This window comes from Dipodomys merriami, unplaced genomic scaffold, assembly GCF_024711535.1.
Source record: "Dipodomys merriami isolate MVZ:Mamm:240054 unplaced genomic scaffold, mDipMer1.0.p SCAF_30, whole genome shotgun sequence".
Lineage (NCBI taxonomy): Eukaryota > Metazoa > Chordata > Mammalia > Rodentia > Heteromyidae > Dipodomys > Dipodomys merriami.
In genome coordinates this window covers 12,805,815-12,824,318 of record NW_027204493.1, presented here as the reverse complement: position 1 = coordinate 12,824,318, position 18,504 = coordinate 12,805,815, and the positions used below count along the sequence as shown (strand labels likewise).

At 37.8% G+C, this 18,504-nt stretch overlaps 1 protein-coding gene across 1 annotated transcript in view; it reads right to left on the bottom strand.

Annotated features, from left to right (window-relative positions):
• Itga2 (integrin subunit alpha 2) overlaps nt 1–18,504 on the bottom strand; it is a 98,533-nt gene that overhangs the window by 16,280 nt on the left and 63,749 nt on the right. The window contains exons 16-23 of the mRNA XM_070041153.1: nt 16,207–16,346; nt 12,842–12,993; nt 10,673–10,783; nt 9,539–9,621; nt 8,683–8,824; nt 7,351–7,443; nt 6,050–6,126; nt 5,880–5,963 (exon numbers count right to left, since the gene is read on the bottom strand). Coding sequence (XP_069897254.1) covers nt 5,880–5,963; nt 6,050–6,126; nt 7,351–7,443; nt 8,683–8,824; nt 9,539–9,621; nt 10,673–10,783; nt 12,842–12,993; nt 16,207–16,346 — 882 coding nt within the window. The remainder of the gene's footprint in view (nt 1–5,879; nt 5,964–6,049; nt 6,127–7,350; nt 7,444–8,682; nt 8,825–9,538; nt 9,622–10,672; nt 10,784–12,841; nt 12,994–16,206; nt 16,347–18,504) is intronic.

Genomic DNA, 18,504 nt, shown 5'->3' with positions numbered 1-18,504 from the left:
CTTCTACCTTAGATTATAAGTAAAGCATTTTAGCTTTAGTTACAAAAGCATCAAATAACTATTCTGCATTCACATCAAACTTTAAGAATTCACAGAAGAGAAAGAACATTTAGTATCTGTCCTTTTGTGTTTGACTACGCCCGGGAAGGTGAAGATAGAAACATCAACTACCATTGATTCCACCGTTGTATTGTCTTGATGCATTGAATGATCACCTTGTACCCCATAAATCTATCGTGTGTGAGTTTTTATTATAAGAATCTTAAAGTATTCAATTAAGATGATTTCTTATTATGGCCTATGCCTCTAAGACTAAAATATCATTTTAAAACATATCCTTTCATGGGCTTTCTGTCAAAAGTCTATGTGTTATGTGTTTATCAGTCAGCAAGTTCTAAAATAAGCATAAAAGTGCTACTTTAAAAATGATGGTTGGGGCTGGGAAGGCAGCTCAATGGTAGAGTGCTTGCCTTGCCTGCATGAGATCCTGGGTTCGATTCCTCAGCACCACATAAGCAGAAAATGCTGGAAGTGGCGCTGTGGCTGTAGTGGTAGAGCGCTAGCCTTGAGCTCCAGAGCTGAGGGACAGCTTCCAGGCCCAGAGTTCAGGCACCTCGACCAACAAAAACAAAACAAAACAAAAACTGATGGTTGAACTTGTTTTAAAATTAATACCAACTGATAGGTTAGTATTATGGACACTTATTTTATGTTGATTATATGCACAGAGTTGACGGGAAGGGCTTCTTACTCAGTAGGCTAGACTACAATGATGGGACACTGGTGAACTGCTGCTGCATTATGCTCTACTCAATGCCAATGAAACAAGATATACATTTCTCACATTTCTTCTTCTCCCACATCCTCCTCCCCTTCCCTTTTTTGTTCCCTTCCCTTCTCTTCCTTCATCTTTCTTTCTTTGATTCTATATTCCCTCCCTCCCTCCTTTTCTTCCTTCCTTCCTTCCTTCCTTCCTTCCTTCCTTCCTTTCTTCCTTCCTTCCTTCCTTCCTTCCTTCCTTCCTTCCTTCCTTCTTTCCTTCCTTCCTTCTTTCCTTCCTTCCTTCCTTCCCCAGCTCTATCTCTTTCTCCTTCCCTCCTCTCCCTGCTTTCTGTTTCAGTACTGGAGTTTAAACTGCCTGTGCTTTCTAGGAAGACTTTCAGCTTTCTGTCACTTGAGCCACATACCCAGCCTGCTTTTGCTTTAGTCATTTTATCAGGTAAAGTCTTATGTTTTTGCCTGGTGTCAGCCTCAGACCAAAATCCTCTAATCTATGATTTTCCAAGTAGCTTAGATCATAGGCATATTCTACTATGCCCTGGTTAAGTGACAATGAGTCTTCTTAAATTTTTGCCCTTGGGTTGGCCTTGAACTGTGATCCTCTCCATCTTTGCCTCCTAGGATTACAGGTGTGTGCTGTCATACCTGGAACCTTTTCTTTTTTTCTTTTGTACCAGTCCTGGACTTGAACTCAGGGTTTGGGCACAGTCTCTGAGGTTTTTCTTTTATTTCTTAAGGCTGGTGTTCTACCAGTTGAGCTACAGCTCCACTTCTGGCCTTTCAGTGATTAATTGGAGATAAGAGTCTCATGGACTTCTATCAGAAAGAATGACACTGCCCCATTTGTTAAGAAATGGAAAGACTTGGAAAAAATTATATTAAGTGAAATAAGCCAGACCTAAAGAAACATAAGTCCTATGGTTTCCCTTATCTGAAATAACTAGTATATGTCTAGGACAAGCAGAAGAGATCAAAAGCTATGTACATATGACCATATAAGATGATGCTAAGCGAAATGAACCCCAAGATAGGGACATAAAAGATTTTATCTTTCCTGTTGTTTTTTTAATGTATTTATAATGTACTATGTGATTTATTTTGTTTCTTTGTAAGTTTTTTCCCCCATGGTATAATGCCTGTTGTCACTGTATTTGATTTCAGTGTCTTGCATCTTGTATATATACATTTCTAATTTGGGGAGGGGAAGGGAAATAACAAAATGCTGAAACAAGGATACAGGATGGCCCATTGTAATAATGAGAGGTACAAACCACTATGTTGAAAATAAAGTTTACAACTTTGCGGCGGGATGGTAGGGGCAAAATAAAGGAGAGGGTAACAATGCTTGATAGGAAATGGACTCGTTACCTTGCTCATGTAATTGCAATCCCTCTGTACAGTATCTTTACAATAAAAAATATTTATTAAAAAAAAGAGTTTCATGGACTTTCCTGCCCAGGCTGACTTCAAACTTCAAAACTCAGATCTCAGCCTTCAGAGTAGCTAAGATTATGGTCATGAGCCACTGACACTCAGGTGTGTGTGTGTGTGTGTGTGTGTGTGTGTGTGTGTGTGTGTGTGTGTGTGTGTGTGTGTGTGTGTGTGTGTGTGTGTGTGTGTGTGTGTGTGTGTGTGTGTGTGTGTGTGTGTGTGTGTGTGTGTGTGTGTATTCCTTCATCCTACCAAGCTCTAGTTTCAAACCAACTTCAGTGGTTTAAGGATGGATTGAGAATTGATCAAATCTGCTTCCACCATTAGTGGGACACTAATAGAAAGGTGGGCCAGAGTTTTGATTGGGTAAGATCTGCTTCCACCATTAGTGGGACACTAATAGAAAGGTGGGCCAGAGTTTTGATTGGGTAAGATCTCAAGGCATTGATCTTCACCTGCTTTGCTTGGAATGCCAACAAATGTCTACAAGTAATGTAAGGCCAATGCTGGAGGGTCCTGCAGGCACCTCTCAGGTTGAGGGCGCATCTGCCACATTCTCACTTATTGCTGTGGCTTTGAGGCCAGACTAACTCAGCAGCTTATTTGGGTTGAGAGATGTGGGGGAACAGGTGGCAAGAAATGTGCACTGCACACTATCTCTATACATTCCCAATGACAATTTACCTTATTTATAGACGGTTGATTCTATTTCCTAATATAATTGCACTGGACACTTTCTGCTGTAGAATATGTTTGTTTCTACAAGGAACCTTCCTTCCCCCTGCTCTAAGTTGTTCCAAAGCTGAAAAGGAAACTATGTTATAGAGGTATTTAAACACACATGGAGTGTGTCAAGCTTATATGTGTGGAAGGAAATAATGATTCGTCAGCCTTTCATGGAAAATGGGAAGCCTGACTAGGACTTGAAACAGAAAGCCTGGCTATGTACGCATGAATTCATCTCTTTGCTTTCCAGACATGTCCATGCGAGTCCCTATCAGGGCCAATTTCTAAACTGATTAATGTGCTCTGACTTTTTGCATTTTAAAAGGATCTGACACTTTTCCATTTGCTATTTAAATTTTCTCTGGATTACTTGAGTTTTAAACAATATGGTTATAGTAGCGGTAAGCTATCCTCAAGGAATTTAGTTACCAAAAAGAAAAAAGAAAAAAAAGAATTTTACCAATTTTTCCATTTTACTCATCATATTTGTACAATGTAACTTCAAATGTATATAGTAGCAAATTGGTTGCTGAATGAGATATTCAATAATTGGTTGCTAGGGAATACACAAATTTTTTTCTCAAAGTTTGCCATGATAGTTACTAAAAGGTATTTCTTTGCAGTATTGCTTGTGATGGCTTAACAAACAAAATAAAAATGCAAACCAACCCAATATTTCATTAATATAGGAGTAGTTATATAAATTATGAACCATCCAGAAATAGAATAAATTAGATAATGTGTGCAATAATATGAAAACTTATGTTTGTACACATCTGTATATGTCTATGTATGTTACATGCACATATCCTGATTAAAAATTTCTCAGTAAATTGTTAACATCTCAAAATAATTCACGTGTGGAGCTTATCACCAGAGAAGAGCAATGGCTGACCTCCCTTCTCATTGTATTTCTGTAATGTTTGGATAGTCTATCGATGAATATCTGATGCTTTTCTTTTAGAATTTCTGGAGAATTGCCTGGTACAAGTTTAGGAGTTATTTTAGCTTTTATTCTCAATAATATAACTACACTTTTAATTATATATTTTAAAGAACAGTGGAATGTATTAGAATCCAAATTATCATCCCCATAATGAAAGCTAAGATGTCCTTTAGTAAAAGTGAAGGCCTATTTTCTCTTATCCTTCTTTCATGCTAAAGTATACAAGAAAACATTTGGCCACGGTAGGAGTGTGGAAAGACGAAAGGCTGTATTAACTAGAAGTGTTTAGGAAAAGAGAGAATCACAGTAAGATGGGAAAAGTTCAGCTAATGTGGCAATACCCATCCCTGTGGCTGCATTTGTTTTCAATGACTTATTTTAGCAACCAGAAATTCTTTGAAATGTGTAGTTACTGATTAATTTTTCAGGGATGGATGACTGGAGCTGCATTTTGCTTCTACTTGTGCCTTTGTAACTCACTTGATACAAAAACATTCCTTTCATCTTTGCTCATCTGTCTCAGCTCCAGACAGGGTGATATATTTTCCTTTTTGTTTTTGCTTAGTGAGTTATTGGGTGATCTGCATTTTCCATGCTTTTAGTAGTTAAGACAGTAAGGTAGGAATTAGAGCAGCCTGTCTCATTGGATTTCTTGGGAAAACACTGATGTGTGATTTTTGTTGTTTTGTTTTGTTTTTTAGATCATTGGTCTGTATAGAGAAGCTGCTTTGATGCTTCACCAGGAAGAAAGAGAATTCTGTTGTCAGGTATGGGAGTTGGCAGTCCCCATGGGCTGTCCACTTGCATCGCTGCGTCTATGCCATGAATCAACCTTGCTTCTGACTATGACTTATGGTGATATCAATCTCTTACCACCTGTTTCTCGGAACAATTTAAGACAGATGGTATTTGCCAGTAACATTTCAACCACTCCTCTTGGGTTCCCTTGCTTTGGGGAGGAAAGAATAGGAACAAAGTATTACTTCATGGATGGGTTCTTTTGGAAAATCCCTCATTTCCTCCTGCTTGGAAGAAAACCCTAATCAGGTCTGTTGAGAATTTTCCATTCAGAAGCTAGACTTTCCCAGCATGATAGTTCATGCTTATAATCCCATCTGGGGGGCTGGGGTTAGGAGAAGTTCAAGAATAGTCTAGGCAAAAAGAAGTTCACGAGACTCCTTCTTTACCCCTAGGTGGGTACAGTGGTATGACTCTGTCATCCAGATGTGCAATAGGCTCACATCAGGAGGACTGTAGTTCCAGGCCAGCCCATGAGATTCCATCTCAGTGGGAGAAGTTGGGCATGGTAGAACATGTCCGTCTATGCAACTACTATGAAAAACATAAAATAGAGGATCAGAGTCCAGGCATAGGCTCAAGAAAATCAAAAGAACCACTGTGAAAAAGGACAGGAAAGTACGACTCAGGTATAAAATATGCCCCAAACAGGCATGAGGCTTTAAGTTCAAATCTCAGTATGACCAAACAAAGACAACAAGAACAAAATCAAAGAGACTAGTTTTCCAATCTGACTCTTCAACCTGTGACTCCTGTCAATATATGTGGTGGATCTACTATGTAGAAGCTTGGTGCTGGGGTTTCCATGTCTAGGAAAGGGGACACTGCTTGACATCTCCTGTGCATAGTAGATAGTAGGACATGAGAAGGAAATTCTGGTTAACTCTCAGGGCCCTAAGCATCTGCTTCAACATCCCAGGAAGGTCTGCACCTCCTCTGAGAGTCTGCATGGGGCCTTCACCAAGGCAGAAGACTAAAGTACTTCTCCCTGACTTTCTAATGATGCTTTAAGTCGTAAAACCTGGATAGCCATTTAGACACCAATTTGTTTGTGGACTCCTCTTTGAGCTGCCAAGAGGAAGATAAATTATTCAGTGAGGACTAAGCATACAGAGAACTTAACCATGAGAAAACCGTGTTGTAAATCAGAGTGTTATCAACGGTCATAGGCTACCCATGTGTAAGAGGTTTTACCTACCTGGTTAAGTGAATTTCTGCATCATACAGGAGAGGAATTTTAAGGTCGACTGTATTATCTTCTGGATTAGATTCCTTACTCTCACTATGGAAACACATATTAAGAAATTACTTAAAGGGAAGCATTGTGAAAGAATGTCACCATCAATTCATGGCATCATTATGTTTTACCTGAAGGCTTGGAAAGAGATGGATGACTGATTCTGGACATTTTGGAGATCAAAATCAAAGTTGAAATTAAAAGTCACCTATACATGAAAGTAAAATTCATTAGTTTGTGATGCCTTATAGCCAGTAAAGAAAGTTTGCTATATAAACTCACTCCAGTTTGATCCTCCATTTTCTCTTTTTTACTCTATTTTTTTAAAGCATTTACAAAGGATTTGAATTGAAAATATGTTTATAAGTACAATGCATCTTGATCAATGTTACCCTTTCTGCATTTTCTGTATCTAAGGTGTGTGTGTGTGTGAATGTGAGTGAGTGTGAGTGTATGTGTGAATCTGAGTGTGTGTATGTGAATGTGTGTGTGTGAATGTGCGTATGTGTGTGAATGTGAGTGTGTGTGTGAATGTGAATGAGTGTGTATTGTGTGAATGTGTGTGTGACTGTAAGTGTGTGTATGTGTGTGAATGTGTGTGTGAATGTGTGTGAGTGTGAATGTGTGTATGTGTGTGAATGTGAATGTGAGTGTGTGTATGTGTGTGAATGTGTGAGTGTGAATGTGTGAATGTGTGTGAATGTGAGTGAGTGTGTGTGTGTGTGTGTGTGTGCGTGTGTGTGTGCGTGTGAATATTAGCATTTGTCTCAGGGCCTACTAACTGTTCCTTGGCTTTTTCACTCAAGGCTCGTGCTCTATCATTTGAGTCACCCCTCCACTTCTGGCCTTTTGCTGGCTAATTGGAGGTTAATGTCTTACAAACTTTCCTTCCCTGGCTGGTTTTGAGCCATGATCCTCAAATCTCAGACTACTGTGTAGCTGGGATTACAGGCATGAGCCACTAGCACATGGTTTACATGTTGTATTTTTTTGATTTGTAGACTGTCTTTTTTGTCTGCTTTGCTGTGATGTGCTCCTTTGAGGACTAGGAGAGCTTGAATTTCAATGACACTAGAAGTGATTGTACAACACACCCTTGTCAGAATTGCTAAGCCTCCTGCTTATCTGAAACTCCCTCACAAGGTTCACAGGACATCTTGATTCTGAAGGCTGCACTTTGTCTAATGTTGATCAACATACTCAAACAAAAAGAATTTTCCATATTGTATCTGCTTTGGGGGAAAAGTGCATAGAAGAAACTCTACTTTGATTCATCATTTCAAGGAAACAATTCAGTTAAAAACTTCTAAGTATGCTGCTGGTTGTTTTGTGATATCTATTACATGATACTTCCTTAAGACTACTTGTATTGGTAAATTAAAGAGTGCTAGCCAATATGGTTTTGGGAACTGAATAAATATATAAGCTGTACCTGTTGTTTGTTCTTTAAAGCCGGGTACCCCACATCACAGGTCACAGATTTTGGACGGGAATCAACCTCACAGGTAACTTCTGTTCCATCAACCTGAACCGGACCAAAGAAATAACAATGATTAATTGTGTGTGTGTGTGCAGGTTCCCAGTTGGTTCACATCAAAGTGGTTTATTGTCCACAGACTTGAAAATCTTAAGCTAAGTGAATTATTATTTTATTTTGTGTTGGTCCTGGGGCTTGAATTCAGGGCGTGCTATCCCTGAGCTTTTGTGCTCTAGGATAATATTCTACCACTTGAAGCACAGCTCCACTTCTGGCTTCTTTTTTGGTAGTTAATTGGGGATAATAGTCTCACAGTCTTTCCTATCTGGGCTGGCTTCAAACCACAATCCTCAGCTCACAGACTCCTGAATAGCTATATTACCGGCGTGGACCACTGGCACTTGGCTAAGTGCATTATTTTTTAATACTATTTTTATTATTAACTCTAAAGACTGTCCACAGTAAACCAAGGAATAGATTGAAAAATTGTCCTCCCCCTAGGAAAATAATGAATAGTTTTATTGTCTGAAACCACCAACAGATTGATACGCTATTTGGTATTCTTTAGCATATACCTTTTTCTTAATATTTTTGCGATGTAAAATTTCAGAGAACAAAATGTATGGCAACATTCACATTTTAAATACCTTAATATGATCTTAAAAAAAAGTTCGTCATAGGTGTTTCATTCTTAAAAGTAAGAAGTTACTCTTTGAGAAATTACCTTTAAACACTGAGGACAGGATAGTTTGAGATCTCTGAATCTATCAAATTTACATTAACTTTAAATGGGATAAAACCATCTTTTAATGTTTTCATCAAGTAGCTCACTTAAGAAATAGATTTTCCTTTGGTCCTTTTTTAAATGTCTGCGTGGCTTGTGGGTACAGAGGAAGGAGCAGGAGGAGAGCCCAGTGTGTTTCTGGTTTAGTGATCAGGTCAGCTTTGCTGGAATGTTGCATCTGGACAGCAACCACAACATCTGTGAACAAGTGTAGCACATCTGTGCGGTACATCTGTGTGGCACCACGGAAGCCTCAGCTCTCAGAGAATGTGACTGTGTGGCTGCCAAGTCAGGGGCAAAGGAAAGAGTGAGCTGAGCTGTCGAGCAGAATGGTCACCATATGGAACTGGGCCATGTTTTCAGGAGGTTTCACTAGCAGGAAGCCCAGGGTGGGATGGATTGGTTTGGCCTGGGATGTTTCTGCAGACCAAGTAGAAGCCAGGAAGGTTCCAGGAGAAAGCAGATAGTAATGGAGAGCAAGCAAGAAAGCCGTCCTCACATACCGGCATGGAGAATGAAGCGAAAAATAGGTTTTCTGAAAATTCAGCAACAATTTTAGTGTTGTAAGCATTTTCTTTTTTGTTTTTCAGTTGTACTGAAAATGTTAACCTTTTGTTTTGATTGCTGACGATAAAGGGTTGGTTTCTGTTGAAGCAAAGAAAAAGAAAAACATCATTCAAGTAAAACAGCAACAACAAAAACCAGAATTCAAAAACTTCATTTATTTAAGAAACAAGCTCTAGTTGAAACACTAAGACCATAGCTTAATAATGAAAAGCTTACTTTGCGTTCAGCTGATACTGTTATTTGGATGTTATCCAAATAACAATTTTATATTCTTTATTGCTTTGCTCTTTTGTGAATTATAGAAACTGAAATTTAGTTTTTAAAGGTCTTTATTATTATGACTGTTTCTTTTTCTTTGCTCTGTTTCTTTTTTGTTTCTATATGTGGTACTAGAGTTTGTACTCAGTACTTCAGACTTGGTAGGCAGGTACTCTACCACTTGAGCTATGTCCCTCTCCTTTTTTGCTTTAGTTATTTGGAGATAGTGTCTTATGTTTATACCTGGGCTGGCTGAGACTATAATCATCCTATTAATACTTTCCATATAGCTGGGATGGAAGACATATACAACTATATTCAGCTATTATTTGAGATAGGTCTTGAGATTGTTTTGCCTAGGTTGGCCTTGAATTGTGACCCATCTCTGCCTCCTGAGCTAGGATTACAGGCTGGGGCCAGTGTGCTCAATTGAGTATTGCTTTTATAGAGAAAAAAATCTCCAAAAATTGAATGAAGACACCTAGTGTGTCCTTTATTTCTACACTTTACATCGAGTTTCTAAATAGAACATACTGAGCATCTGGTAGCTGTTGGACATCCAGGACCAGATCAGAGATGCAAACTTTGTCACCAGCACAGTCCTTATGAAAAGGGATCTATGAAAAGGCAGGAGAGATTAAAGAGTTAAGAAATACAAAGTGCAAAGAAACACACACAGTATTATTCCAGTTCCATAATGTTCAAAGCCATGAAAAACCAAGCCATGTTTAACAAATACACTAGTGTTCAGCAAAGTCAAAGAGAAAGATGTTAGTAAATATAAAATTCAAGATAATGGTTTTTTTTAGGGGGAATCTAGATTAAAGTAGCTATAAGTGGGAGGTGGGTCATGGAACTTCAGATGCATTGGTCATAGCTTTTTAATCATGTTTTAATGGTCAATGCAAATTGCCTAAGTTTTCAAAAATTTCTTTAGTAAATATTTACTGATCATCTATGGTGTACTAGCCTCTTCTTTGGAGACCAGAAATAGCAGGGAAAAAGAAAAACAAAAACCATTATTTGTTTTTTTCATGGAACTGACATTCTAGTGAACTTTATACATAGCATCACTTAGTTCTGTCCTAAATGTGTGTGTGTGTGTGTGTGTGTGTGTGTGTGTGTATACATATATTTATTACCAACACTGAGGCTTGAACTCAGAGCTCTGAGATCTCATTTGGCTTTTTCACTTAACTTTGGTGCTCTCCCGCTTGAGTCACACCTTCGCCTGCAGCTTTTTGCTGGTTAATTGGTGATAATAGTCTCACAGTCTTTTCTGCCCCAGATGGCTTTAAACTACAATCCTCAGATCTCATCCTCCTGAATAACCACCAGCACTGTACTATCCTAAATTCTTTTTTTTAAATCTCTTGCTAGTGGTTTTAACTCAGGACCTAGGCACTGTCCCGGAGCTTTTGTGCTCAAGGCTAGTGTTTTACCACTTGAACGTCTGGCTTTTTACTTCTGGCTTATTTTTGGTAGTGAATTGGAAATAGAGTCTTGTGGGCTTTTCTGCTAAGGCTGGCTTTGAACCTTGATCCCCTATAGCCTCCTGAGTAACTAGGATTACAGGTGTGAGCCACCAGGGCCTGGCTATCCTATAATTTGAACACCACTTAGTGATAGGGAACACTGCTAGCCAGTTTCCATGGCAGCCACACTTACACTGAAAACCTTGACAGTCTCAGAATAGGCTTCAAGGGCAGGGCTGGTGCCAGGCTTTTCCAAACCGATGTCCACACGCACAGGAAAAGCATTGACGACATCAGTGGGCTTCTAAATATACACATGCAAACACAGAGAGTCCATTCATTAGAGCACAGCCACTTGCTGAGAAGAAACTGACCCTATATGCTTACGCTGAAGAACACAGACCATGTTCAATTACGTAGACTATCCTTGATTGGAATGCACCTTTCTTCTGTCCCAATTCTGCTGTCAGTCTCTAGACGAAGCCTCCGGAGACTGATTTCAATTGAAATCTAAAGCAGCAATTCTTAGTGAGTCTCAACTATAACCTCATTATTTATACACCAGTAATTACAATATTGAGATGATGTCCAGTTTTAACCCTCCAAAAGATTCCTATGACCATTTCCAGCTCCTTGGTCATTGGCTATCCATAATTCTTATTGCCAAGATTTAAGATTCCTTAGGTGTCCTGACCTAAACTCCCTAAGAGCTTCGTACGTCTCAGAAGAGAAGGTACCTGTGACTAGCTGCTAGGAAAGGGACATGAAGTTTCTCTTTATTTTGGGAATCAGAGGCCTCTTCCCCTTTTTTGAGGCTTCCTGTTTAATGAGATAACATTAAAAATGTCAATAGAGGGGTTACAGAAATCACCTTCCACCCTTCCTGGTTCTTGTCAGGAGAGATTGGTGTCTATTACTTAAATTTGTCTCACTGTCATGGAGCCTTGGCCAGCAAGCTTCCTCCAAGGTGTTCGCTTTTTTGGCCTAAGAGGATAACATCTTGCCTGTGAGACCAGGCATCCTCAGCTGGGCAGAGGGTGTGGCACAAGGTGTGGACCTCATTGCTATGGATGTCAAATGGTACACAGGACTGTTGAAACCTAAGGAGAAAATGGCCTAGTTGTCTTCATTCCTCCACAATGGATTACATGCAGAATTGGATCTACTTTTTGGCACAGGACAGGAAAGAATACAAGTGAATGTGTTTATGTGTGTTTTTGTTTTTGTGTCCTGCAAAGAATCTGTGTAGTTGAGATTTGAACAATCGAAAATCAAGGTCTTTCATGGACAAGAAACTTTTAACTTGAAGATGAAACAAATTAATTCAACTGACTTTAATTCACCTAAACATCCAGTAAGAAATTTTGCAACACTTAGCATCTTTTGAAGTGTTATTTCTCTCCCATCCATCTAATAAGAATCTATGGGTGCCTCTGAAATCTTTGTATTCCTTGACTCTCCAAATCTGAAGGAGGACCCAGTGTTCTAGATTTTATACATCTTTCTTATGCATCCTAACCTCTGAGAACCATATTCAGGAAAGCACTTCAATTAGTTCTTTCCAAGTGGGCTCCTGTGTGAATTGCACTTTCAAATACTGTTACGTTTGCTAAGGGAAAACATTTCATGTAATTTATGAAATAAATTTCTCGGGCAAAATTTTCTTCTGAGAAACATTTATGAGAGATTTTTCAAAATTGATCAGAACTATAGTAATATAGCGTAAGATTAGAACAAATAATCTTCACTTCATTATCTACCATCATTTTCCTAAATTAAATCAATAGTGTAAACCATAATTGAAATTATTTTTTTCTTGATGTTAGGCTCCACTATTTGAGCCATAATTCAAAGCCCCTTTTCTGCTTTAGTTATTTTTCAGATAAAGTCTTGCTGGTTTTTTTTTCCAGGGCTGTCCTTAAACCTTGATCTTCCTAACTCTACATCCCAAGCTCTTTACAGGTGTGAGCTACTGTGCCTGGTCCCTCCTAGATATTTTAGAGAACTGTATTTTTAATTTCTTTAAGAATCTTTTGGAGTCTTAACTCCCATTTTCTGCTTGGGGATCAGAAAATGGTAGGTTTTTTTACTTCATGCTTCTCCCTACTTTAATCCTGTTCACAAAAATAAATCCTTGCAAAACATATTTTAAAAGAATGTTTATATTATTATAATTGCAATCTTCAGTGAAATTTAATTCTACTAACTTACATAAAAATAGAATGTGACTGTAAGTATTATCATAAAGAAATGTTTCCTATTAGTGGGTAAGCGTTTTCTAGCCCTAGCTTTTATTTTAGACAATTAGCATCATTAGTCTTTAAGGTGAAAGGGGGTGGAAAGAGATGAGCTGAGGCCTCACTTGTATTTGAATCCTGTTGGTAGAGCACCTTCGTTCTTGAGTCAGTATCATACTCCTTTGCAAAACCCTTTCATTATTTTCCTCGAATACACCCCTGGAGGTCACTCTGGATGAATGGCCATCTGCATCCAATGTGATGTTCGTCATGATGGCTACAATAAACAAAATAAAGGAATGTCATTGCAAGTAAATTCTAAGGGGAAAGCAAACTTACTTGATTGTATTTTACTGAGCAAAGTCTGACTTCAGAGGTAAGCCTTATTTTGGTGGATTTTGAATGGATAGCATCACATGGCAAGTACAATTCCATATGGTATGACTGATATGATACAAGAAATGATATGTATAAGATAAGATGTTGTAAGTGACTGTAGACCCAACAGATGTGATTCGGAGAAATGTGGCTTGAAACAATGGTAAGAAAATTGAACTAGCTCCAGCAAATCTACTGGATAAACCTGGGCAAATTACTCTCTCCCTCACAGAGACACAGACAGGTACTATTAGATATTGAATGCCTAGTGTTGAACAAATTTTTGGATATTATCTTACACAGACTTTAATAGTAAACCTGGAAAATGCATAGTGTTGAGAATAAATGAGATTAAAGAATTCCTATTCATCCACACATTTAGGGCAAGTCAGAAATAAGAGGTGGATATTTTGAAATCAAAGCTCATATTGTTTCTCTTTCTAGTGTTGTAAGGATTGTACACTACCATGGAGACTGGCTAAAAATCCATTGAATGAATGTATGCCTTCTCTGGCATCTTCTGGATGGTTACATGAGGAGGAAATACATGAAACACATAGTTGTATGGGCAGAGTCAGATAGACTTGGTGTGAATGCTAATTCCACAGTTTATAAACTCTGTGACTTTGGGAAATTTACTCAATCTCTTTGAACTTCAACCTTTTAAAATTATTAAACAGAGATAAACAATATTAACTCAAGGAAGTGAAAATGTTATAACGGGAAATGTCAAATTGATGATAACTATGAGTTTCCTACTGAAGGCCACTGGCTGTATTTCTAAAATTGAGAGCAACTCTCTATTGTCATCTTTAGGACCAGCTGTTTGGCTTTATCTATCAGATTCTATTTCATTTCATTTACTTTTTTCATGGTGAAAACTGCCTTAATTTTTGTATGTGTATTTCTTTGCTTCTTTTGAGATAAGGTCTTGCTGGCCTTGAATGCTCAATCTTTCTCTCACAGGCTTCTGAGTGCTAGAATTATAAACAGGAACTAGGCCATCATGCCTCTATCAGATTTTATTACTTTCAATATGAAGATTAGCTAGACTTCCAAATATTATAAGTTAATTTTAAGGTATCTGTTAGAGATATTGCTTATTTTTTTCTTGCTTTAGTGACTGAATGGGGCCAATATAGGTGGACCAAACATAAGAGTACCAAATAAACAAACTAAAATTAGGTGTTGAAAATAATATAATGGAAGAATAGTGGTGGTAAGGCAAATTCAGTTAGGACAAATTAGTATACATTAACAATATATGCTTTTTTCAAGCAGTTTAGTGAGACATATCTAGTCTCATAAGCAATATATTAACATTTTATGTTGACTTTAAACTGGAGTTTGGTTCAGTATTAATTATCCAGTATTAATTCACATATTAATTACTATAAACTATATACTTCATAAATTCACCTTTCACAGTTGCGAAGATGGGATTTCATATCTCATACATGGCTACAACCAAGCAATGATACAACAAATGATCATAACTCATCATGGCCTGGCGGTATGGACCTCAATACATGCATGCATCAGGAAAAAGGATACAAGGGAAAAATCACCAATACTTAACAAAGCTTACAGACCCTCAGGAACCAATTAATTGCAAGGAAATTCTCTGAGAGAATTTTTCAAGGGTAAGCAAAAAAACATGAGACATATTCAGTGTGGAACATCAGGAAGTATATTCATGTTTTAGGGATTGGGCAGATGAGCAACCAGCCATTTCTGCCAACTAATTAGTTTTCCAATTTAATCTTCTGGCAGGTTAATGCTTAGGCAGCAGTGGTTTTCTAGTTAACTAATATGGATATTCAGCTGAATGTATCCTTTAATGCAAGTCTGCGAAGCATGTTACTTAGAACTGTGTCGAAACCTTATTGGTGTGTGTGTGTGTGTGTGTGTTTGTGTGTGTGTGTGTGTGTGTGTGTGTGTGTGTGTGTGAGAGAGAGAGAGAGAGAGAGAGAGAGAGAGAGAGAGAGAGAGAGAGAGAGAGAGAGAGAGAGAGAGAGAGAGAGAGAGAGACTGTGTGTGTGTGTGTATGTTTGAGCATGTATGTTGTACAGGAGCTTGAACCCAGGGCCTGGGCACAGTCCTTTAGCTTTTTCACTTGAGTTATAATTCTTTTGGTGGCTAAATGGAAATAAATTCCATGGATGTGAAAGTAGGAAAAAAGAGGAAATTGTGCCACACATGAATCTCATTTTTCTTTGTTCTTTCCTTCTTTGTTGGTAAAAGTTGGAAAACAATCTACCTGAACACTTTCTTATAGCCCTTAAGTTAGTTTATCTATTTGCCACCTAAATATATATAGGAAATGCAGATTCTCATATGATTGAAAGGGTGATTAGATCCCATAAAATAGCAGCAAGGGAAAAAAAATGTAGCTTGTAATCAATGTAATCAAATGTAGCTTGAATTGCATGCTGCCCACAGAGGGGAGGAAATAATGGAACTTGGAGGATGAAAATGAGACAGAGTGGTTAGAAAAGACTTCAGAGAGGATATGGACCTCAGCCAGGTCTTAAAAAGTAGCCAGCCAAAAAGGCAGAGGATGACAATTTCTGCTGACATTTGCCCACTTTCTTTTACTCACTTCTTTGGATAATCCAGAACTTTATAATAATGGACATGATTTATATGCTACTTTCCATTATCTTAAGTACAGTAGTTCTTGAAGAACTGGAACAAGTAGCATGCTTTTGCCAATCACATCTTATGTAGGTCTTGCCATAGCCAATTTATAGCACATTCATTCAATAAACAGTCAATACTCAGTGAAATTTGTGTGTGCCTAAGGATTGAAATAAAGCTCTCTGGGTTATAGAAAGTCAAAAGAGAGAGTTCAAGGAGAGCCCTTCATTATTCCAGAGATCTTGCAATATCCTGAATGAAAATGTCAGCATCTAAAGTAGAAGGGGCAAGTTCTAAACAAGTTTCCCATGCCCAATGAACCCTTCTCAGACACCTCAAGTATGTGGTCATTTAAGCATGTGCAAGCAAGGGATCCTTATTTCTTTAGTCCCCAGGCCCAACTTAGGTTCCACTCAGGGCCGAAACTCTATAGGCAATTTTATCTCTCTACAATTATTGTATGTCTACTTACCCACTTGATTATTTTGCCTTGTAGGTCTAAACTTAGCATTGTAGCAGATTTCTAGCATTATCTCAGCGTTCTTGTTGAGCAAGAGGATTTTGTCTGGTTGGAATAAAGCTTGTACAGATACTTCAGCAATACTTTGTGACCTGAAAACATAAATGGAAAGAGATACATGGACATAATTACTAATGTTATGATTACCATGTCACTACATATAATGACCTTTATATTGAGGACCCACTGTTGGATTGTTGGATATTTTCTTCCTCTCCCAGAGCACTTTCTGCTGGAAAGGTCTAAGATGGCGCGTAGGGACAATGTGTGTGTGTGTGTGTGTGTGTGTGTGTGTGTGTGTGTGTGTGTGTGTGTGTGTGTGAGAGAGAGAGAGAGAGAGAGAGAGAGAGAGACATACACACACACACACACACACACACACACACACACACACACACAGACACACACTCTACATCACCAGCACAATCAATGTGTGATTTTTTAAAAAAAAATTAAGGGAACACCTGCCTAAGCACAGAATAGGAATCTTCATCTCAAAGAAGTGTTATTTGTTGCATTTTGCTGACCAAGGTGAGGAAGAGGAGGGTAGGATGGCAGAATGGCAGGGTCCCTTTGAAATGTGGCATATGGCCATGATGGATGCCACTAGCTTGCTGCCATAAACGACCAAGGAGTCCACGAAAGGCAGGGTGCTCTAGATTTCTGATTCAGGTGCATCCCTTTAGAAATGTGACACAGTCTTGTTTACACCTTATGATGTGCATGGGAAATAGGTTGAACAAACATTTCAAATTGTGATTTTACCTTGGGAAAAGATCTCAGACATACAACATTTGGTGGTTTACCAAGGAGAAATTAGATCTAGAGCCTCCTAATTCCTCTGTTCATGGATCTTACACTTCATTGCAGTGATTCATAGCTGCATCTACAACTATGTATTAAGCAGCAAGTAACAGTTCATAAATTAACTGTTTTATAAAGCATCAAGAACATACAGGAAATATCTTCCAATCCCAAGTACTACCTGAAGGACTCCAGACAACTGAAAAATTATTTCAATAGTTCATAGGTACCTATGAAGCAGACTTGCCAAGAAGCAATCATAACAAATCTAGTAAGAAATGAAATATGTCCTCAAGTTTGTTAAGATCTAAAATGCTTAAGGGAAGTTATTTTTAGGCAATCTTTTTGAGAGATTGAGCACTTTCATCAGGGAGTTACTCAGAAAAAGCAGTCTCAGCACGTTATAGGAATGTAAGCACAACACTGTAGTACTTTAGCTCAATTTATCATCTTAGTACATTGATTTGATCTAATGTGTCTTGACATTTTGATTAATTAATCAAATACAAATTAAAAGAGGAAAACTTAGCCATATCATGGCCTATGTTACAAAGCAGTATATCGGAAAACCATGGTATAGAAAAAAATATAGCCTACTAAGTATGAGGTCTACCAATACGATTTACATTGTGAGACTTGCTGAGACATTTGGTTTCTTATTACATCACTTAGAAATCAACCATGTAATGATATCACAATTTATCTCTTTTTTCTACTCTTAAATGATTTATATTACTTTTATTTAGTAAATACATTTCTTGTTTCTTTGTCTCAAGTATTTTGTCTCGAATACTCTTTGTCATAAATATTGGGTTTTATTTTTCTACATAATAGCTTTATTATGCAAGAAAAACAACTCATTTTATTCACTAAGGCACAACTGGGATTTGTAAACAGTATCATGAAATCTAGAAGTGAAGTCATAAACACCAATGAATGTTTCTCTGCTGTCTATGTATTGGAACATATAAGGCCTATTTTCAACTCTCAGTTGAATCAACTTCTTTTGGATTCTTTTTCCTTCCTAGGTCCTATGCTTATTTTTGACCTTGGATCACCTGGCTTTTGAATTTCTTCTTGTTCTCCCAATCTTCTGCTTCTATAGGAGTCAATGAGAGGTTAGCTAAACCCAAATAATGGCTCTTGTTCACAAGTGATATTTTTAAAAATATACTTTCAAACCCTATGAGAAGTTCAGTTTACTAGCATCATTGAATGGTGTTTTTAGAGCACTCACACGAGGCCTTCTTGCTATAAGTAAAAGTAGGCTCTTTACAAGAAGGTACCAAGGGCTTTATCTTTTATACTTTGCTTCTCATCACTATATAAAGAGAAACTTTATTCAAATGCTAAGAAAGTATATGCAAGAATACATTTATTACATTATATATTATATATATGATATATAATAATATATGCATTTTATGTATGATATTTATATATATA